Consider the following 21,346-nt stretch of genomic DNA (forward strand, 5'->3'; position numbering starts at 1 on the left):
AAATGAGGTGGGGTGCTGGGGGAGGGTAGATGGCCTTAAATTGCTGTGGGAATTCGGCCCAGTATCGTGTGAATATTTTTGAACAAAACAAGTGCAGCTCTTCCCACGATGGCTACCTACTTCGGCGCAACCCCCTTGGTGGCCCGACTTTAATTATAGTTTGGTCTGGAATTGCTGAACGCCAAGTCAAGAAGCAAATACACATCTATATTTGTATATATAACACTATTGTTTCCGTTTTGGCCAAGTTAAGGGACAGAATTTTCTCACAGCCCAAAAAGCGATAGAGCTACGGCTGCTGCTGCTGCTGCTGCTGTGAGAAATTTAACTGCCTTTTGTGAATATTTATGCAGTTGTTGCTTTTACAGATTTACAAATTAAGATTCGCAGTTTTGAATTAATTATCGCTCACTTCCGCTCGCTGGAGTGGGAAGAAGGTTACCTGCAAAGCACTAAAACTCATCTCCCGGCTGGGAGACACATTTCTTATCAGAAGTCAGCCAAGCAATGAGAACCCGGCCCGAGCCCGAGTGCAACCCCTAAGATTTCCACTGCACCATTTTGTGAGAACGAAAGACTCAAACAACAAACCTCAGTTGCGTGATGATGATGATGTGGATTTTGACGGAAAACCCACCACCAAACGGCTCGGGGCTGGCAATTGGAACTGCAACCTCTTAAGGTCGCCGTCGCCGTCTTATAAGAAGCTGAATATGAAATTAGTTTGGAATTTTTAATGAACCATTCCTTCGCATTTCCCCCGCCGACTAGTGGGCAGGTGAGTGCGATGATTGCGGTCGTTTTTAGAAAGGGGGGACGTCAATTTCTAAAAGTTCTCAGGACTGCTACACCACTTCATACCTAGCCACTACTAAAAAAGTTAATTATCTTGAAAAATCTAAGTCTGCCGTCTTGAGTCGTTTGCCTGTTGACTGCTGCCGTTTTTCACACGCTGGGGAAAATGGAAATTCTCGCAAAATACAATGCGTGGGAAATCGGTTGCGTGGGAGCCGACCGACCAAGAAATATCCAGAGAAACTATATGCAAGTCCTACAAATATTTATACTTTTAAGCCTCTTGAGCCACATGGACACATATTAGTTTTAATAGGTTTGCAATTCGTATCGATTAAAACTGGGATTGCTATTATCCTTCTGCAAAGCAATTTACTAATATTTTTCCATCTATTTATACGTTATATTACAATAAGCTAGGATAAAAAAAACTAGTCTTTATAGAATTGCTACAGTTTTTTAAATAGCAATTTCTACAGGGACTAAAGAAAATGTTTGAAAAAAGAACACATCATTTTCATTTAGTTATTTCATTAAAGAATTTCAATAAATAGTTCTAAATTAAAAACGTTGTATTAAAAAAAAGATAGAAGGAAATAATCCATTTAGCCATCCACTAAATTATTACCATTACCATTAGTCATTAAGACATGTCACTTGACATTTTTTTAACGTCTGTGAAATTAAGCTCAAAAAGTTGATATTTTCTGCCCCTCCTTCAAATAATATAGCAAATCTGTTACATTTTATATAATTTATTAAATAATTGAACATTTCTATGTATTTCATACAAAAAGTCATCAGTACAGATATGCAGTTAAGATATACAAAGAGATAGATGCAAATGCGTAGACACAATTCTTATCTACAAACTTGAATACAATAATTACCGGAATGTGCGATAAAAAAAACCTTAAGACAGTTATTGCAAAATTTATACAAAATTAAACAGAATATTAAAACAAAAACAGACATTTGTTTGGTATAATCGTTAGCTGAGCAAGCCAAAAGTGGAATGATTTCACCGTGGAGGGAATGCAATAAAAGTGAGGGGTCGATAGCGTGGGGAATACTTAAAACTATAAAGTACTAGGCATGTATAAGTTATTGCAATGTAATTTATAATTATTATAAATATGTTCCGTAATTGTAGGCTTTCCTAGTTGGCTCGCAAGGTCCGATTCTTGTTCATATTGGTCAACATCAACGATATATATGAAGTCAGCAGATCGTCCATCTTGTAGCCCAGCGAAGTTTCGCACAACAGTTTCGAGCCCCGTACCAGATTGCCGATGGTCATGTGGAAATAGGTGTTACCCGATGACCAGTTCGAGATACGTGTAAATGGATGTGTGACCAATATATCCTAAAAGAAAGAAATGGAGAAAAATTATAAATATTAATAAAAGTGAAAATATTGTGCAAGGTTTCAATTTGATAGCTAAAAATCTGAGAGACCTACAACCTAAAGTGTCTAATTTTATATTAATTTACACTCCTTTTATCTTACCTTGGTCACTGGATGGATGAGACTCACGCCGTGCTTGTTAATAGCAATCAGTAGCATTTCGGGATAGTTTGGTTCGGTAGTTTGTTTCACCTCGAAGAACGCAGAGCCAAACGTAGGCCATCTATTTAGTTACAAAAATAATAAATGAATAGTTAACCAACATTATTTTTCAAACCACATACCTGTATACAATCTTCAAGAAAGCCACCTTGGCGTCTTCGGAGGTCATGCCCCCATCCTGGTTGTAGGAAGCCACAATCGATCGCTTCCATTCGCTGGTGCTCTGCATTTTCATAATGTCCGACGGAATGAGTTCCCTCAGCATTTGCCTTAAAACCCAAAACACAAAATAATATAAATAATACATTTGAATGGAGAGCCAAATCTTACGGTATGGCTTGCAGCTCCTGTTTGTTTTCGCCGAAGCGCACCCGGAAGACAAGGGCCGCTAGTTTAGCCGCCTCCTCCCTGGAGCACTTGTGGTAGCCGCGCAAGAGCTTGGGCAACTCCTGGTGGTAGTGGAAGATCAGATCCGCGTTGCGGTCTTTGCCTGGCACTGTGTTCGTCCACAGCTTCTTCATGAAGAAGACCTGGTAGGTGAACTGCGGATTGGCTCCGTCTCGAATGGGTCGCGCCTTCTTGATCCAGTCGGTTAGGTGGCGCACAAAGTCGAAGAAAAAGTCGCCCTCGGGTACCTTGAAAATAATATAAAAACACGATAAAATCAGGTATTCTACCTAAGAGAATGATTTAGTTACCGAGATAACTTTGTCAGCAATCTTCACGAACAAGGAAAAGCCCTCACTAGTGCGAAGCGACAAGCGTTGCGAGATATTGTTGCAAAAGTCCTTGGCCCTCGTGGAGCTGTCCACCTCGAATGCTTCATCCGTGTCATCGGGGAAGTAGACCTTATGGAATATCTGTGTGGTTTTGTGCTGTATGGCCTCCACCTCCACTTGATGTGGAGGATACTTGCGCTGTCCGTGGCGAATGGTCTTTTGCAAACGATGCATGGAGTCCTAAAAGAAGGATTTTCTCAATAAATAATACACAAATCAAGAATTTTAAACACTTACCTGCGAAATAGGATGACGGCGGCTGCGCAGGAAGAGCAGCAGTTCCTTCAAGAGACCCTGGGAGCAAGCAAAAAGTCCCGTGGCTAACCACATGAGCTCCCATCCGCGCTCCTCGGACATTCGGTTCCTGTTGTCCGTCAGTTGCTTCATCAGCTGGCAGTAGATCTCATCACGCAGGATCTCGTGCTTAAGCGGCCCATCGAATATATGATCTGTGATCTCGTTTCCCATCCGCGGTCGTTTTGAGGGAAGATCCCCCATGTACTTCAGTATGGCGGCAAAGGCGAAGCAAGCCTCTTCGGCCAGCTCCTCCTTGCTCTGCAGCTTGCGCAGCAGTGGCGCCTTGATGGGGTCCCGGGCATAGCGCCAGAGTTCTTCGCTCCGCTTTGAGCTCAAAGTAAGCGTCTTCGACATGGTGCGTTTGGGAGGCAGACGGAAGTGGTCGAGGGCGTACTCCATCAGCGTATGTGGTCGGTCGCGCGGCTCAACTGCCCCGCCATTGGAGGCCATGCTCAGGCGCCTGCCATGGTGCGCCTCCTCAATGTTGAACAGAGCCAGAATATCCTGCGGCGGCTTGGATAGGGTGGGCAGAACATAAACAGTCTCAGCGGGGAAGTCACCGCGCTCCTGGGAGCGATCGCAGCGTCCTATACACCAGCCGTTATTCAGTACGGACTCTCCACAGGACTCGTCTTCGAGAATGATCAGGTCTCCCTTGAAGAAGGAAAGGAAACTCGTGCCGTCCGAAGGAGCGCGGTAGTCCTGCAAAGCGATGACGAATTTGGAACTGGAAGAGAAAATTAAAACCCATTGAAACAGCAATCAGATATTTTTCTCTCAAAAATACCAACCGTTTCTTCAGACCATCCAGGAAGTAAACCACCAAGTCCCTGATATCCTCCGCGTTGGGACTCTGGAACGTGAACTCTTCGCCTCGCACTGTGGACAGACTAAAGGTTTGGGTAAACACCTTGTTGGTCTTCTGGCTGGACACTGCGGTGATCTCAGGAAAACTGAGCTCGAGCAGGACCTGCTCCTGGTCGTCCACCACGTAGACACCCGTCCAGTTGACCGCTATGATGACATCGTTCTTGGGTAGGTTGGGGCCCGAGTTGCGATATGCCTCGTAGAATCGCGAAAAGAGCAGGGGCCACTTATACTTGGCGTAGCTGACGATGTCCTCCTTAATCTTCAGTGGGGCAATCTTGTCCTTGACGTAGTAGGACTTCTTGTAGGCCTGCAACACCAAGGCGGCCCAGCGTTCGATGGCCTTATCCACGCCGCTGAGACAGAAGTCGGGTATGAAGTTCGGCAGCAGGGTGAACAACCGCTCCATGGACATGTCAGTGCCGTACTCGATAAAGTACTGCTGCGCCGCAATCATGGCCAGGTCCTCCTCCTTGTCGCAGCGATATTCGCCAAACTTGACGCCACGAACCACCTGCTGGTATATCAGGTTGGTGGCCACCTGGTCGTGGGTTGGTTCATGCCAGGGGGCGAAAATCTCCTTGCGGAAGAAGAGACGCCATGGTGCGTTCCTCTCCTGGGCGCCCTGCTCCTTGGCGTACTGCTCGCACTGGGAGATGGCGTCCATCACGTGGTCTCCGCCGCTGCCCAGGGAGCTAACTTTGTCGAACAGAGCTATGTACAGCGAGAACCCGAACTGGTCCTTGAGCGAAATCTTATCCGACAGTTGATTGCACAGTTCCCGGGCCGTGGTGGCGGAATCGGCCAGCAGGGTTTTGGTATTTCCGTCCATGAATGTGATGGGCAGCATGATTGGCTTCTTGGACTTGGTGGCCTGGAGCTCTAGCCAGGATGGCGGCTGATTGCGAGTTCCATTGTTGAAGGTCCGCTTGAGCCTCTCCTCACAGTAGGGAGCGTACCCAGGCGGTCCCTCGCGGATGAAGGCCCTCAAGTAGTTGACAAACTTCTCCGACGGCGCAAAGCAGCCGACGCACAATGAGAGCAGGATCCACCCTCGGGCGTGGGAGGACTTCAGGGGATTGTTGGTCAACTGCTTGCAGATCTGGCAGTAGATCTCATCGCGCAGCTCTGCCCGCAAAATGCCGTGGCCGATGATGAAGTGGAGCTTCTCGAGATTGGAGGTGGGTCGTGACTGCAGCCACGACTGGTAGCTATCCGCTGTGTATTCGTCGTCCTGCAGGCGCCTTCGCACGTCCTCGCCCAACTTGTTCTTGCGCTTCAGGGTCAGGGATACTAGTTTGTGGCGAATCGAGCGCGGCTTTTGCTTAAGGAAGGCGTCGGGGTCAAGGCCCATGAGCTGAGCCTCTTGGAATTCCTTCAAATAATTTATAAATATAAATAAGCAATGGATTCGAAAAGATTCTGAAGGCAACTCACCTTGCTCCTTATGAAGTTTCGCCCCAGAGTGGCCGTCACCTTGGACATTACCGATGTGGTGTCCATGCGATCCATGGTGTGGTACTTGGGTTCCGGCATGTCGCCGGTGAACCTGAGAATGGTTATCCACAGGGCCTGGGCGGCCAGTTGGTCGCCCTGCGTGTGGAGTGGCAGGAGAGGATGCTTGAGGGCCTTCTTCGCGTACTGATGATTCACATTGCCCTGGAAGTAGGTGGCAGCGAACTTCTGGAACTTGAACTCGGACAGATCCTCCTCGTCTTCGGAAATGTGGATAGGTGCGATAATGTCCTCCTGGTTAACGTTTTGAGCATGAGGCAGGTCATTGAACACAGAGGTTTCCCTTCCACCATGTGGAGTGGGCGCATCGCTGCTCGAGTCGGGAAGGAAGTCGAACATGGCCTCCACCAACTTGCTGTCGTCCACTGGCTCCTCCTGCTTGCGAGCCGCGTCGTTGATTATGTTCTTCTTGACTTCCACGCGCCGTCGATCCTCGAGCTGCTCCTGCAACTCGCGCCTCTCCAGCTCGTGCAATCGATCGCGGTAATGCTGCTCGGCTATTTCGCGGGCGTGTTTGTTGCCGCGGTGCAGCAGCTCCTGCTCCTCGAGCTTCCGCAGCTGCAGGACTTCAGCGAACTGTTTGTGCTCCAGACGGAGCTTCCGGTAGCGACGAACGGCAATCATGCGCCGCACGTGGGACTGGATCTTGATGACCGCCCACATCTTGTGACCGTACTCCCGCCTCACCAAATAGCCACGAGCATGAGCCTGCAGGCCCACAATGTGGCCCCTCAGATGGCGGAAACGGTGGGAGAGGACTCGAGATCGAATCAAGGCCTGCAGCCGCATATAGCCCACGCGCATGTTCCGGTACCTCTTGCGCTGGGCGTAGCCCTTCCAGAACCTCTGCACGGTGATGGCGGCGGCTCGGAGTCGGAGGAAGCGCCTTCGATACACCCATCCCCGAATGCTGCGCTGCAGGATCAGGATCTTGCGCGTGAGAACCCTATCGCGCTCCTGCTCCAAGAACAGATCGTGGGCGTCTTTTAAGAACACCTTTGTGTGGCCCAGCTGGTAGTCGGATTTTCCAAGAACCACAGCGCAGATTCGCGAAGTAGCTGCTTGGCAATCGGTGCGATGTGCGGGCGGGACTCCGGGTATCAAGAAGCGATAGCGCTCTACAAACTCCCGGAAGCCATGACGGATGGGGTAGCCGGCGCGTCGAATGCGTATGGTTTCCATCATGCCGGAGTATCGCAGCTGCCGGCAACACAGGCCGCGATCAAACATCATTGGCTTCTTCAGCTCGTTGGGCTTGATGCAGCGGATGAAGAAGGGCTGGCAACTGCTGAGGGTCTTCATGAGGGCGTCCAGGGATTTCCGGAACTGAGTGGACAGCGTGGGTGTGCGTTTTCTGGTCTCCGCTCCCATCTCAATGTCCTGGGCAAAAATCTGACGCAGGAACTTGTTGCCACTCTGGCTAACCAGGTGAAGCAAGTCCGGACTGAACGTGTCCCTGTTCTTATCCAGGAATCCCCGCGTGTCGTAGAACACCACGCCGGCAAAGTGGTTCAGACCGAAGCTGGTGTTAATATCCGACTTGGGCTTCAGATAGTTCTTGTGCGCTCCGTGCGTCTTGTGCAGCTTGGCCAGCATCGTCTGGTCCGTGCCCTTGGGGAACCGGGCCTCCTCGTCGATCAGCGCCATGATGTTCAGCTGCTTGATGGCTATCAGGTCGAGGGCATCCTGGTTGTCCACAAACTCAATGTGCTGCCAGTTGATGGCCTCGTGGTTGTACTCCTCCTGCTCCAGCTTAAAAATGTGCTGCACGAAGAACTGCTGCAGGTTCTCGTTGGCGTAGTTGATGCAGAACTGCTCGAAGCTGTTTTGGTCGAAGTTCTCGAATCCGAAGATGTCCAGCACGCCGATGGCGTTGCGGGAAGTGCTGCGCGGCTTGAAAATGGCCGTATTTATCTTCCTGACAATGTGCACAAAGAGACGCCCGTAAATGCCCTTGACGAAGGCATCTCGCACATCCACGGACTGGTCTCGGGACAAGGTGGACACCACCGTCTCCCCGTGGGCAAACAGAGTGCGTCGTGTGAGGGCGTCGATCAGGGGCCCTATGGGCAGGCCCAGGAGGCCGGCCACACGCTCCACGTTGATGTGTTCCGGTATTTCTGTCGCATCCAAGTTGTCCACCACAGTCGCCTTGTACTTTATGTTGCCGCAGTGCAGCAGGGCTGCCAGTAGCTTGATGATCTCCCAGATCTCCTGGTCGGAGAAGAGCAGGACCTTCATGGCAGAACGTATGTCCGAGAACTCGGCGGCATCATCTCTTCCCTCGCAGGTAATGCTGTTGCCTCCTGTCAGGTATCTATCATGGGAAAGTGATAATGAAATGATCTATTTTTTAGGCTTTTAACTCACTTGTAATCTGCCGCCATTCCCAGATCCAGACGTCCCTTTTCCTCCGGCGACAGTCCCGCCAAAATGCAATAAAAGACATGGTAATTGCGTTCGCTATGGTTCTGGGACACGATGCGCGACTTCTCCAACAGGTATTGCTCGATCTTGGCTCCCTCGATCACGCCATTAGCGCTGAAGTGAATGTCTATGTATTTGCCGAACCTGGTGAGGTCAATTATTGTTGAATCGAGTGCTAAAAACTTATGGAAGATTAGTAGTTACCGCGAGGAGTTGTCGTTGCGAATGGTCTTGGCGTTTCCGAAAGCCTCCAAAATGGGGTTCGCCTCGAGGATCTGCTGCTCGATCCAGGAGTGCTTGCCGCTGATGGCCGCCAGGTATTGGAGGATGAGCTTGGTGCTCTCCGTCTTGCCCGCTCCCGACTCTCCCGAGATGACGATGCACTGGTCCTGGCGGTAGCGCTTCATGTGCGCATAGGCGTTGTCGCCGATGGCGAATATGTGGGGCGGCAGCTCTCCGATCTTGCGCTCCTTGTAGAGTTTGATCTGGTCGGCAGTGTAGATGGGCAGGATCTGGTAGGGATTCACCGCCACCAGTATGGAGCCAGTGTAGGTCTGAAAAGTAGGAAGTTATATTGATAAGCTCTTAATGCGAAGCGATGAAGATAAAAAACCGATATCATAATTCAATGAATAGTGACGCAATGGGGCTTACTGATATCAGAAATGAACTAGGTTAGTTCTATTGTATAAGATCCAAGTAATGGACTCTTCTTACTCACATATATCAGATTCTCCTTGTAGCGGATGAGCAGATTCCGCAAAATGCCAGCCTCATGCAGGTCGCCCAGGGATATCATGTCCTCCACCCCCTGGACGGAGGAGGCGTGCATGGCCTTGATGCGGCGCTCCGGCGCCAGCCACACCTCGTCGCCATCGTCGTCGCGGACCTGGATGCGGCGACCCTCCGCGGAGATGACACGTGCTCCAATGGCCACATCGAATTCTCGCCCCGAGGCGGGCTCTATCCAGATGTAGTCACCCTGTCGAATGAGTCCATGATTAGAGTTATTCCCACTTTAGGTGCCCCTCTACGGTTCTACGGTTCTACGGCTTGACATTCAGCTCTTTGCGAGGCTGCCCCAATCGGTTGCCATGGACGTCGGACGTGGGGGCCACAGACTTTGCCTTGTTTGTTGTAAGAATCACTTGAGCGGAACATGAAGCGAAATAAATAGTGATACCAGGGACAGTCGTAGGGAGCAGTACAGTGGTGTTGGCCCAGCAAGTTTTCACGACGAAGAAATGAGTCGTAAGTCCCTGTCTTAAACTGGTTAAAGGCCTAATTTTATTTTGGAAAAGTCCTCAAGAACTATCTTTGATGATTTGCTCCCAAATCTAGCCACCTGTTGCACTGAACCCTCGCGAAATATCGTCATCTGGCCCACTGTGCCAGAGCCACGGGAGCTGGGGTGAGGTATGGCTTACAACTCACACACCGAAGCCGGGAACTTCCGCTTTTGGCTTCTGTTACGCTCTTGTGCCAAGTGCCCCATCCAGACGAGAGAGAAGCAATTGTGGGCATAGCCTACTGGATAAGGACGCCTGCTACTTACACGTGTTACTATCACCATATTCGTCGTCCTTCATTTACTGATCCTGGCTGGCATCCAAGTCCGAGGTCCCGTTCCTCTTCTCCTCAGTGCGGCTGCCTCTCGGGTGGTTTTCTATTTTCGAAAGAGAACAAGTGGAAGAGTTAGCCTCGGCAGTAAAAACAACATCGAGTTAGCGCCTGCGGCAACTAAACCGGCTTTGGAAGAAAAAATTAAGGTGAAGTTTACGGTAAATTGAAAGAATTCACAACTTGTCGCTGTCTTCGTTTGAGGTCCGTCGTCGACTTTTGTTGTTCGCCTCGATGTTACTGTGGCTGGGTAACATCTCCCCTGCCCAGCCCCTGCCTAGTCTTTCTCTCTTCTATTTGGCGAGCAGGCGAGCTCCCTCACTGGGCTTCCAAACAAAGTGGCCCTCATCAACGAGATCCAACAACAGGTTAGTCATCAGTCTCCGCCAATCCATAAAAATCATACTTTCGATACTTCTTTCTTCGGGAGCTGGGCCATCCTATACGTGACCGACTAGCGGCGGTCCAAAAGCAAAACACAAACACAGGGCTTTGAGTTGGAACCTTTAGACATGCAAAAAAGGCCATCGAGCCATTTTCACTTTTCAACTCGAGTCCAGTGTTCCGGTCATCGCGACAATCGATTGGACACGAGAACCGTCCAAAGCGGCGGGGCCAGGGGCTCCACAGAAATCGAAGGTCTTAAAGAAGTGCGATTGTTATGCAAATGACTCGGATTTCATTGAAAAAATTTACTTTCGTTGCTTTAAACGGAGTGACAACTGACGATACCTTTGATTTAGGGAATAGAAAACTGCTGGGCGGCTCTGGGGCGAGAAAATTAGAAACTATCCGCCGATGATCAGCCTGGTTGTAGGCCCGAATTCCGATAGATCAGCTTCGCCACTAACCGCTTCGTTTTCCAAACCATGAATCAGAACTCCAAGCTCCCAGTCGGTTGCCATCGAAACCGCCTTCCCATCGGACACCCCATCCATCATTTAACACATGGACTGACTGCTGCGGCTGCGGCTGCGACTGCGGCAGAGGAGGTATCAGGTATAGTTACCCATTTGAAGGCGTCTCTCCCCCCACGGTAATTGCAACATGCCAGACAAAAAAGCCAGGCAGCCACTAGCGACTAGCGACTAGCGGCAACGGCATGAGCCACCAAATTTAGTGGCACACACGTATACTGGTACACTGGAACATATATGTACCAGTCTGGTTCCGCTCTGCCGGGCAGAGCACAAGTCCAGTGCACATAGGGAAGCGATCCATCCACACCGACGAGCTGCTCCCCGAAAAACACACAGACACTCTCGCTGCCCCTCCATAGCAACCTGAATGGCTGGCTGGAGTTCAGCCTTTGTGTAGATCCAGCCGTCATGTGTGTGTGGTAAGAGTGGGATATTAAATAATATCGTTCCACTCTTATCAGCGGACAGTTGCACCACCATGCAGTAACACTATTCCCTCCGGAGTAGCTCCAATAAGTTGAATATTTGAATATTCCCACCGGCTTCACTATCTTCCTCCGAACTCCAAAGACCAACAGTCATACTCGAATTATTTAAAGTGGATTGCTTAATACACAACTGCTGATATCAGCGGCGCTCGAGAGCAGGCCGGCAGATAAGCGAGGAACACCAAACAAGGTGTAAACTCGGGGCATGCGGTGGGGGACTGGGGCAGACGCACATATCTCTGGGCATGACCAAGAACGATTAGAGCGTCGCAGCCGGGGTCTAAGAATTTCCGTCTCGACAGATTCTTCCCCGGATAGTGCGCCAATGACACCAGATCGGCACGTACCCCACTGTGCTGGGGCTGGGCTGGGCTGGGGGGCAGTGGCGCAATGGCGGGGAAAAGTGCAGCACGTGAGCGAGTGAGAGAGCGGGCGAGTGATCCAAAAGTTCACCGCGAGTCATTAGTGAAAGTTCGTGTGTGGCTGCCACGTACAATTACGGTTTAAGCCAACCACTCTACATAGGCTCACATAGACTGATGTACGAATATGGAAACAATAAACCTTGCCCGGAGCCATTACCAAGCTGTGACTCTGACATTTGACAAAGTGCTTCCATTTTTAGGTACTTTGGGCCATAGCCTCGGTATCAAGGCGGCCGATCCTCGCTTTAATCTAATCTTTGGGGGAATCTGAACTAGTACCTTGATTATAGAACCATTTAGGAAAGCATAATTGTTCTATTTAATTTATTCCCATGGCTCTCTTTTAATCTTTTAATAGAAACTGATTCATAGCTCCGATTCAGATTTCTTTTAATATTCGGCACTCTTTTATCACACTCTTATCAATTGGCAATTAAATTGTTTACACCATAACCCCCTCCAGCCATTTGTTTTCTTTTCTGTTTCTAGTTTTTGTATTTAATCTTCTGCAAAAACCATCATCATCGACGGCAAAAAAACTAGGCAAGTATTATATTCATTTTTGTTTTTTATTATGTATTTAGAGGAGACCTTAAAAAGTTTCACCAAACAAACAGAAAGTCGCTGCGTGCGGCTCCAAGTCGCGAAAGCCCCCAGCAACAACAACAGCAACAACCAAGCAACACAACACTAATGGAACCCAACAACCTAGATGAAAACGCAAAATACGAGGAATAAAAAACAAAAAGGTTGCGATGGGAGAGACTCAGAAACTGGCTAATGAAAAGCGTTTATTCGAAAAGGGTTTTCCAATTGTCCACACTCGAAAATGTCCCGTTGTGCAGCAGCAGCAGCGGCAGAAGTGGCAACACAAAAACAACAACAAACCGGACAAACAAGTGCTGTTCTGGCCGATGTTGGTAGGAGAATTCTTGGCCATTTGAGCCAGGTTCAAGCTCAAGGAGAGGGGGAGGCGAGAAACCAGCGAGAGAGAACAGAACCAGCAGCAACAGGCGGAAAGGTGGACGGCGGACGGGCACCCATTGGATGTGTGTGTTGCACTGTGTGTTGCCTCTCTCTACGCACGGCTCTCTCGCTCGCTCTTCGGCAGGTGTCAGGTGCACCCAGAAAAACCCAGGTATTCCAATATTCTAATTTATATTTTTATTTACAAAAAGACGACATTTTCGAGAAAGTATTTGCCATTTAAAACTAATATGTACAATTTTATTCCAAAATCATGCTGCTATTGGGTGAAACTTTTTCCGAGTGTAACTATACATGTATTAGTGCGCGAGAGAGAGCGGCCGTGCATGTTAGTACCGTTCTAGCCAACGAAACCTGAAGCGTAGCTATAATTTGGCCATAAAAAATGCAATGCAGCCACGTCTTCGTCTCAAATATTAAAATCAATGCGACTTCAGATCACAGAGATGCCGTAATGCGCTTGAGTATCTCTCCTGGTGACCCCTGTCATTTTCTGCTGGCTTTTCTAGCTTTGCACCAACACAGTCACCAAACACCGACTTGCAGGGTTAATGCACTCTTTTGATCACTCTCTACCTGTGTTTTCGCACTATTCGTTTGGGGCAGGAAGCCACTAAATAGAATGGATCTCTGTTTTAATTAACACTTGAGCCACTCTGGTCGGGGACCAGTTGAAAGCGGGATAATCTTTTTCAAAAACAGGTTACATAAATAGGTCACGCACCAACAATCGCAGGAAAAGTGCAGCGCGCCGATCGCTCTTTTCTCAACTCGACTAATCAATCAAGGGATTTAGATAGTCTCCACCTTTCCGTTTATCTATCGCATTTGTTTACTGAAATTCGAGGTGTAAACTTGAAAAGAACCGAGCTTCAACCGAAACACGACCGGCCGCCGCCGCTGTTTTTCTTGTTTGTCCCCCCCAATTCCAATTCTTCAACCGACCAGGGCTACCGTTAGCCATTTTACTGCTAGATATAGCTTTTTTATTCTTGCCTGGCAACGTCGCAACGCTTTCGGCCAGTCGTTGAAGCTCCAATTATCAGCACTGCTAACTATCGATCGTAAGAACAATCTTTGAAAGTTTAATTTAAATGTCTTAAAAGTCTGGCTTAATATGGTTAACGTCTCAAACAAATATAGCCTCAGAAATGCATTTTCCCAATTGATTTTGTTTCAAAAGAAGGGTCGTTTTCCTAAACTGGAATTGGTAACAATATAGTTTATTCAACTGTTTCTAAAGTAACAAAGCTGCTGAGATTACAGTTTACGATTATGAACTAGACTCGTCGGCCGCCCTAGACAATTTGAAAAATTTAAACAAAATGTTTAAAAATAACCGTTACGATATATACCAAAAATATACCAAACAGTAAGTCTGGCAACACAGATGCCAGAGATGGAATAATGTCGATGTTTTTACCTTTGATAATAACATCGATAACATCGATGTTTTCCACCTGTAATTGTCTGCCGCAGCATTGGATTATTTATTTAAAATGGAAACTGAACTCGACGGCTCTGAACTTGGAACTAAAGAATACTGGGACTCCAGCTATACGCGCGAAATTGGAAACTACAAAAACCATGGTGACGTTGGGGAGATCTGGTTCGACGAAGACTCTCAGCAGCGCGTAATTGACTGGCTGGTGAAGCAGAAGATCGACAAGCAGGCCCGTGTATTGGATTTGGGATGCGGCAATGGGATGTTCCTTGTGGGACTGGCTAACGAAGGATACGAACAGTTGACTGGTGTGGATTACTCTGCGAATGCAGTGGAATTGGCGAAGAACATTGCCCAGGACAATCAGATGAATATCACCTACAAAGTGGCGGATTTAACGCAGCCCCAGGACGAATTGGGAGCCTTTGACGTGGTTCATGATAAGGGCACCTACGATGCCGTTAGTCTCTGCCCAGAGAATCCCAAGGAGAAGCGCTCTTTGTACCTGGCCACGGTGGAAAAGTTACTCAGCTCTGCGGACAGCCTATTTGTTATCACATCTTGCAACTGGACCGAAGACGAGCTAGTCCATAGCTTCGCCGAAAAACTGGTCAAATATGCTACTATCCCCACACCCACATTTAAGTTTGGGGGCAAGGTTGGGAATGTGGTTACCTCAGTTGTGTTTAAAAAAAGATGAATGTTTTTTTATTTGTATATCTGATTGCATTTGATGAAAACATCTTATAGATTTAAAAATATATAAAAAATATACACGTTAAAATGCTTTGACTATCATTAAAACATCTTAAATAATTGGAATACAACGGTTATTGCCCCTTAGGTGTCCCCAGGGACACAACCTGATCAAACGGAATAGCTTGCTCCTCGGCAAACGCCAGGAAATCCATGCCGTAATCCTGGATAAGCGACGTCAGCATGACCACATCAGCCTCCGCCTGATGAGCGTTTGTTGCTGGGCAATTGAATCTGCTCGAGTACAAATTTCCCAATCGATATTTACCACGAGGGGGGCGGCGTTCAGTTTTGGCACATTCCAGCCCGCTGAACAACTGGCGACGCGACCGAAATTCGTTTATCCCCCTTTTTGCTACCGAGTGTTCTTCGTCGTCATCAAACGATCTTCGGCGCTTGGAAGCAGCTTCACTGCGCGACGAAATAGGACGTTTGGGAGTGGTTTCATTCATTTTTCGCCAATCAACTTCCTTCATCGGTTTTGGTTCCTGGAACGGCTGAACTTCTATCTCTTCGGAGAGCTGCTGCTTTGCTGTAAGCGCACAATCCTGGGCGGTATCAGCTTCCTTTTTGGGAGCAGTTTCCGCGCAAGCTATCTCTGGCATTTCCAATAAACCTTCTTCTTCAGGGCACCTGTCGTCTATCTCCAAAAACGCACGAAGCGAATCGACACAAGTTACTCCAGGGAGGAGTCCGGAGGAGGGAATTTCCGCGATATGCTTCTCCAGGGCCTGCTTGATGATGGGAAAATCGAAGTTCCAACCATTGTGTGCCACTAGGCAAACGGGAGCTGGCAAATGCTTCATAAAACTGAGTATCAGCCCCACGGAATCCTTGCTAAACTTTGACTCACGTTCCAGAAGGTAGTTGCTCAAACCTAAAATGCATTCAATGTATTATGCTAATTAGTATTGGGCGTTTGAATCAACTGACCTGTGGCATCCTCTGCATCCGGGTGGACCATCATGGAGGGTTGAAACAACAGGTTTAGTTTATGCAGCACTCGTGGTGGCTGTGGCAGGATAGATTTTACGGCATTTTTTCCGTCCTCATCTCCTTTCCTTTCTGTCAGAAGAGCTGCATCAAAGGCATGTATGCATAGTTCTGTAATGCCCACCCGGTTGTGAGAATAGGCAGGTAAGTTTGTAGTCTCCAGATCTAGCACAGCAATTGTGGAAATCCGAGCCCGATAGGCAGAGATCTCTCCATTTGGCTCCATCTTCTGATTAAAGTTTTATTTTAGTTACAGTGATTAAAAGCTGGCATTTTATGAATAATTTCGAAACCAAAACTGTGTGATAAGAAAATGAAATGCAAACAAAAAACTTATCGATATCTTACGATAGTCCTATCGATTATTTGGCAATGACCTTTGTGCCAAGTTTGAAAATTTAAAAACGTTTTATTCAGAAGAAATTAAAATAGCTTTTAAATAAATTTATTGAAATCATTTTTGTTTTATTAGAAACAAATTAAAAATGCAAAGACTTGTAACGTTACATGGCAACTACAAACAACATGTTAGTCAATACTGAGGGATTCTGAACCCCGTGTCTGTTGAGTTAGATAGTTTGGGAAATATATTCGAGCTGGGACCTGGCACGCAGAAGGCACGGGAAAGCTTAAAGTTTATTAGACGCCGCCACCAGCTAAGGCCTTAGCTTCATCTGTTTTCGAGTCTCCCGATGCGCGCTTCACAGAGAACTGCAGATACTCGGGTCGGGTAGCCGCTTCATACTCCTGCACAAGGCAATCAACCGTCTCCCTGGACTCATCTAGCTCGGTGAGGTCGTCCTTAAAGATATCCTCCCGGCGAAACTGGTCAAGGAAAGCGCCTCGCTTGCGCAACTTGTCGTACTGGTTGAGAGCTCGCTCAAATAGGGAGCAGATGCTGGTGTGGTTCGCCAACATCAATCCGGATACGCGGTGATTGCTCTGCACGTACGGTGAGGATCGGGACAGGGCCACCTGGATAGAAGTAGGGCCCCATGGTATAAACTGGGCCATCTTGCGGTCGCGTATTCGCTGCAGAGACTTGTGGACTTGTGTGGGGTCCACTTCGCCCTGGATTATGTTCAATATGGATATGTAGCAATGATGGTTTGTCTTGTCCGGACCTGTGGACACCATCATATTTTTGGGCTGGAGAAGTCGTCGCATCACGTCCAACACCGTTGTTTTTCGCACATTCACCGTCTGCTGACTGTTGACGTCGGAATCGCTTGTCAAGGGCGTGTAGCCCGTCATAAGGAAATGCAGCTGAGGCGTCGGGATCAAGGGAGCCATGAGTCCTATTAGGTTATTGTTCATGTACGACGGGTACCGCAAAGTCGTGGTACTGACGCTCATGATAGTGGACACTAAATTGTTGATCTGGGAGAAACTAGGATTCTGAATGTGCAGCCTGTCGCACGCAATTCTATTAAGTGCTGTGTTGTCCAGCACGACCACGCTGTCTGCAGCGCTGGTTAGCCGCCTGAGCGTTAGCATAGAGTTGTAAGGCTGCACAACCACATCACTGATTTCATCCTGATTGGGGAACACGCTGAATGTCTGGATGAGCTTTTTCGGGTAGCGGTCCGCTAGGCGCTCCATTATGAAGGACCCCATTCCCGAGCCAGTGCCACCAGCTATGGAGTGGCAAAGAATGAAGCCCTCCAGGGAATCGCTGCCATCGGCTTCTCGATCGATGATGTCAAACACCTCCTCCTGCAACTTGTCGCCTTGACTGTATCCTGAGGCCCAGTTGTTGCCTGCGCCACCACCATGCTTGGAGAGGTAGACATTCTCTGGATTGTAAAGTTTAGAGTAGGCCGACCCCATAATGGTGTTTATAACCCTCGGTTCCAAGTCCAGCAGTACAGCTCGAGGTATATAGTGATCATCGTCCGCTTGATAGAAAAACACGTCCTTGCGGTCCATGCCATCGGTGGCAAAGTCCTCAAGGACACCACTGGGGGATATGCCATGCTCCAAGCACAAACGCTTCCAAAACTCGAAGCCAACTGATAAATGGCACTTAGTTAGTTCATGTAGCATCGAAATTGCCTTTCCCTAATTACTCACTTTGATTGCCGCATTGGCCCAATTGCAGAGTAATTATTTCGCTGGGCATCTTCGATTGTTTTAAGGCTCAACCGTAGGATGATGCTGCGTTCGTTGTTCCGCCCTCTTCGTCTCGAGCCTTCTTTTTTGGACGGATGGAAAATATTTTTATGCTTAATAATATGTGCAACACAAAAGGAAACAGATAACAAATAGGTTTTCGCCTATTATTTAAAAAAATGCCCCAGCGGGTTTGTGTTAGCAATTTTTACTTTACAGTGTTGTAAACGCCTTTTTTAAAATCATCCATGCAATAAGAGGTAAGAAGGTGGCACCAGCCGTCAGTCAATAAATATCGATTTAAAATATTATTAACTTGTTTTAGTTTATGTTTTAAAAGTCAGAGTACTATGGAAGAATCATATTAGCCATTTTTCCCGATTACCAATTATTCAGGCGGATAAAAACTTATCAGTCATTGTTCAATTGTTATTTCATCTGGTAATGTCATGTATTGGAGTACTTTAAATTTTTCAAGTTCATGTTTCAAGGATTTTTCAATTTTCTTTGGCCTGTTACTTATTCTGTTGTTACCAATAAATAAGAAAGTTAACTTTTTAAAAATTTACCTAAATACAGGGTTGTGTAACGTTTTTTTTTTTGCATCTTATTTAACACTGAAGCCGGCTTCTTTGCGTCGTTGCCCGCGCAGTTTTTTTTCTCGTGTTGATTAGGAAGCATCACAAAAACACCAAAATAAAGGCCCATAAAGAAGACAAAATTAATAAGTTATCGCCTTTTACATTATTATATTAAGCACTCCTTTTACGTGAAAGATGCCCCGCGTGAAAAGCTCAAATAAGAAAGCAGCGAATCTGTCTGAGGGAACAGGCCCCACTCCCAATGGCAATGGATTTGTGCCTGCCGAAGAACCCGAAAAGGCTGCATTGCCACCCACCAAAGGTGCCGCAAAGGGAAAGCCGCGTCCTAAAAAAAATGCCAAGCAGGAAGCTGAACCTAGTTCCTTAGAAGATCCGCAGCCTGTGGAAAATAAAAAGGCGCCTGCGGCTTCCCGTGGCAAGAAGAAGCAGCCGTCGCAGGATACAGACGATAACAGCGAGGCTAAGGTAGTGGCCAAGCCGAAGGGGCGATCGAAAAAGGCGAGTGTGGAGCAGGATGCAGAACCTGAATCTGAGCAACCCGCTAGCAAAGCAGCTCCGGCAAAAGGCCGTAAACGGAAGGAACCCTCTGCAGACGTCGAGGCACCGGTAGAGCCCCCCAAGCGACGGGCAAAGAAGGAATCTGCACCGCCAAACGAGGAATTGCCAACGCCGTCTTCGCCCCCACAAGAGAAGCCTAAAAAGGGAGAGCGTGTTTCTAAGCCGGCGCGGGGAACCAAGAGACTGGCAGAATCTGAAATTGCAATGGCGCTTATGGAGGAAGACGAGCCTACTGCCGAGCCCCCTAAAACTGCACCAAAGCGAAGCAGGAAGCAAAAGCCAGAAGCTGATCTACCAGAGGAACCAAATGCCGTGGCGGAAGAAAAGGAACCGATTGTGGAGCCCCCTAAGCCAGCACCAAAGCGTAGTAGGAAGCAAAAGCCAGAAACTAATCCGCCACAGGACACCGACGTAGTAGAGGAAGCTCCCCCGAGTGAAGGAGTCAAGAAACGAGCTGGTAAAAAAGCAAAGGAAACTGACGCTGCGACTGAAATTGGCCGAAAAGGTCAAAAGAAAAACACGAAGCCAGCAGAGGATCCTGACTTAATTCAGGAAGCACCACCAAAGGCACCCGCTAAGAAAAAAGCGACCAAGAAAACTAAGGAGAACGACGCTGAAGCTGAGACTGAGTCGCCCAAGGACGAAAAAAAGCCCACAAAGGCTCGGGCCAAAAAGCAAGTGACAGAGGAGGAGAAACCGGTGACCACCAAGAAACGTGGGCAAAAGGCAGCCAAGGAAAATTCCGAAGACGACAATCTTAATGAAAGCACTGAACCAGGTAAGGGAGATACCATGACAATGATAACCATATTTAAAGTAAACTCTTGTAGTACGCAGCAGGAAGAAAGCAGCAGCCAAGGAAATAATAGATGATGAGGAAGTGGACGGCTCGAAAAGTATGTTGGCTGAACAATCCGGCTGCGGTGGCGGTGCCGTATTGAAAAGCTTGCAAAACATGCTAAACTTCTGTTTTCCAGCATCCAAAGCTTCCAAAAACGGGGGCGCCAAGGCTGGTGCGGAATTGGATAAGTCTGCGTTTACCCTTCCCAGTGACAAGACGTTCAACTTGAAGATATCAAGCTGGAATGTGGCTGGTCTAAGAGCCTGGATTAAGAAGGACGGGCTCAATTTGCTGGACCTCGAGGAACCTGATATTTTCTGTCTGCAGGTAAGCCATCATTCCATCGTTCATGCAATGAGTGTAATGCGAACTCTATTCGAAGGAAACCAAGTGCTCGAATGACCAGTTGCCGGAGGAGGTTACTCGACTGCCAGGCTACCATCCCTACTGGCTGTGCATGCCCGGCGGATATGCTGGCGTGGCCATTTACAGCAAGATCATGCCTATAAATGTTGAGTACGGTATCGGGAATGAAGAATTCGACGATGTGGGTCGCATGATTACCGCGGAGTATGAAAAGTTTTACCTAATCAACGTATATGTGCCAAATTCAGGCCGCAAACTGGTGAACTTGGAGCAACGCATGCGTTGGGAAAAACTATTCCAAGCTCACGCACAGAAACTAGATGCGCTTAAGCCTGTTGTCATTTGCGGCGATATGAATGTTTCCCACATGCCCATCGACTTGGCAAACCCCAAAACAAACACCAGGAACGCCGGTTTCACCCAGGAGGAGCGTGACAAAATGACGGAGCTGCTGGGTCTTGGCTTCGTGGATACCTTTAGGCATCTCTATCCCGATCGTAAGAGCGCCTACACCTTCTGGACCTACATGGCCAATGCACGGGCACGCAACGTGGGCTGGAGATTAGACTACTGCCTCGTCTCAGAACGGTTTGTCTCCAAGGTGGTGGAACATGAGATTCGTAAGCAGTGTCTGGGAAGCGACCACTGCCCAATCACCATTTTCTTCAACATTTAAACATAGTATTTCTGTTTTTGGTTTATTTATCCGCTTCTATTGGTTTTGATTATTTATTTGTACGCCGCATTTAAAATAACTATTTGTAATGTCCGTTCTTATCTGTTAAAAAAAACTATTTATTATGTTGTAGATCGACCGCGAAATTTTTGTATTAAAAAAACTAAATTTCATTCAGAAACTGAAATTGGAAAGAATAAAATCAATAAAGGAAACAGTCTGCAGTGTTTTTCTGATACTATTTAATTATTGGATTAAGGTAGATCTTTCGGAGTAGAATTCAAATTTAACGCCTGAGCCTTCATTGA

The 21,346-nt window shown here is 47.7% G+C and overlaps 5 protein-coding genes across 6 annotated transcripts; 2 read left to right on the forward strand and 3 right to left on the reverse strand.

Annotated features, from left to right (window-relative positions):
• Nucleotides 1-1,534: 1,534 nt before the first annotated feature.
• Nucleotides 1,535-13,656, reverse strand: LOC6497810 (myosin-VIIa). 2 transcript variants are annotated; one of them, XM_001961455.4, is made up of 13 exons: nucleotides 13,415-13,656; nucleotides 9,806-9,916; nucleotides 8,972-9,232; nucleotides 8,455-8,804; nucleotides 8,194-8,394; nucleotides 5,746-8,140; nucleotides 4,233-5,683; nucleotides 3,382-4,168; nucleotides 3,064-3,324; nucleotides 2,696-3,000; nucleotides 2,488-2,634; nucleotides 2,306-2,426; nucleotides 1,535-2,161 (listed from the first exon to the last, which is right to left on the reverse strand). In XM_001961455.4, exons 2-13 carry the CDS (start codon nucleotides 9,821-9,823, stop codon nucleotides 1,955-1,957), a joined length of 6,504 nt encoding a protein of 2,167 aa, XP_001961491.1. In that variant the 5' UTR covers nucleotides 9,824-9,916; nucleotides 13,415-13,656; the 3' UTR covers nucleotides 1,535-1,954. The 2 variants fall into 2 exon arrangements, with proteins under 2 accessions (XP_001961491.1, XP_032307375.1); XM_032451484.1 differs by lacking the exon at nucleotides 13,415-13,656 and adding an exon at nucleotides 13,267-13,408.
• A 455-nt stretch (nucleotides 13,657-14,111) lies between these two features.
• On the forward strand, nucleotides 14,112-14,932 carry LOC6497721 (EEF1A lysine methyltransferase 2). The gene has a single exon (XM_001961454.4). The coding sequence runs from the start codon at nucleotides 14,190-14,192 to the stop codon at nucleotides 14,832-14,834; it is 645 nt and encodes a 214-aa protein (XP_001961490.1). The 5' UTR covers nucleotides 14,112-14,189; the 3' UTR covers nucleotides 14,835-14,932.
• Nucleotides 14,818-16,224, reverse strand: LOC6497809. Its single transcript, XM_001961453.4, has 2 exons — nucleotides 15,824-16,224; nucleotides 14,818-15,767 (listed from the first exon to the last, which is right to left on the reverse strand). The coding sequence occupies exons 1-2, from the start codon at nucleotides 16,107-16,109 to the stop codon at nucleotides 14,965-14,967; spliced, it is 1,089 nt and encodes a 362-aa protein (XP_001961489.1). The 5' UTR covers nucleotides 16,110-16,224; the 3' UTR covers nucleotides 14,818-14,964.
• Nucleotides 16,225-16,327: 103 nt separating this feature from the next.
• Nucleotides 16,328-18,258, reverse strand: LOC6497808 (tubulin gamma-1 chain). The gene is made up of 2 exons (XM_001961452.4): nucleotides 17,957-18,258; nucleotides 16,328-17,895 (listed from the first exon to the last, which is right to left on the reverse strand). The coding sequence occupies exons 1-2, from the start codon at nucleotides 18,003-18,005 to the stop codon at nucleotides 16,523-16,525; spliced, it is 1,422 nt and encodes a 473-aa protein (XP_001961488.1). The 5' UTR covers nucleotides 18,006-18,258; the 3' UTR covers nucleotides 16,328-16,522.
• Nucleotides 18,259-18,614: 356 nt separating this feature from the next.
• Nucleotides 18,615-21,267, forward strand: LOC26515103 (recombination repair protein 1). Its single transcript, XM_014906915.3, has 4 exons — nucleotides 18,615-19,933; nucleotides 19,986-20,051; nucleotides 20,133-20,323; nucleotides 20,379-21,267. Exons 1-4 carry the CDS (start codon nucleotides 18,772-18,774, stop codon nucleotides 21,036-21,038), a joined length of 2,079 nt encoding a protein of 692 aa, XP_014762401.1. The 5' UTR covers nucleotides 18,615-18,771; the 3' UTR covers nucleotides 21,039-21,267.
• Nucleotides 21,268-21,346: the final 79 nt, after the last annotated feature.

Source organism: Drosophila ananassae, chromosome 3R (genome assembly GCF_017639315.1).
Source record: "Drosophila ananassae strain 14024-0371.13 chromosome 3R, ASM1763931v2, whole genome shotgun sequence".
Lineage (NCBI taxonomy): Eukaryota > Metazoa > Arthropoda > Insecta > Diptera > Drosophilidae > Drosophila > Drosophila ananassae.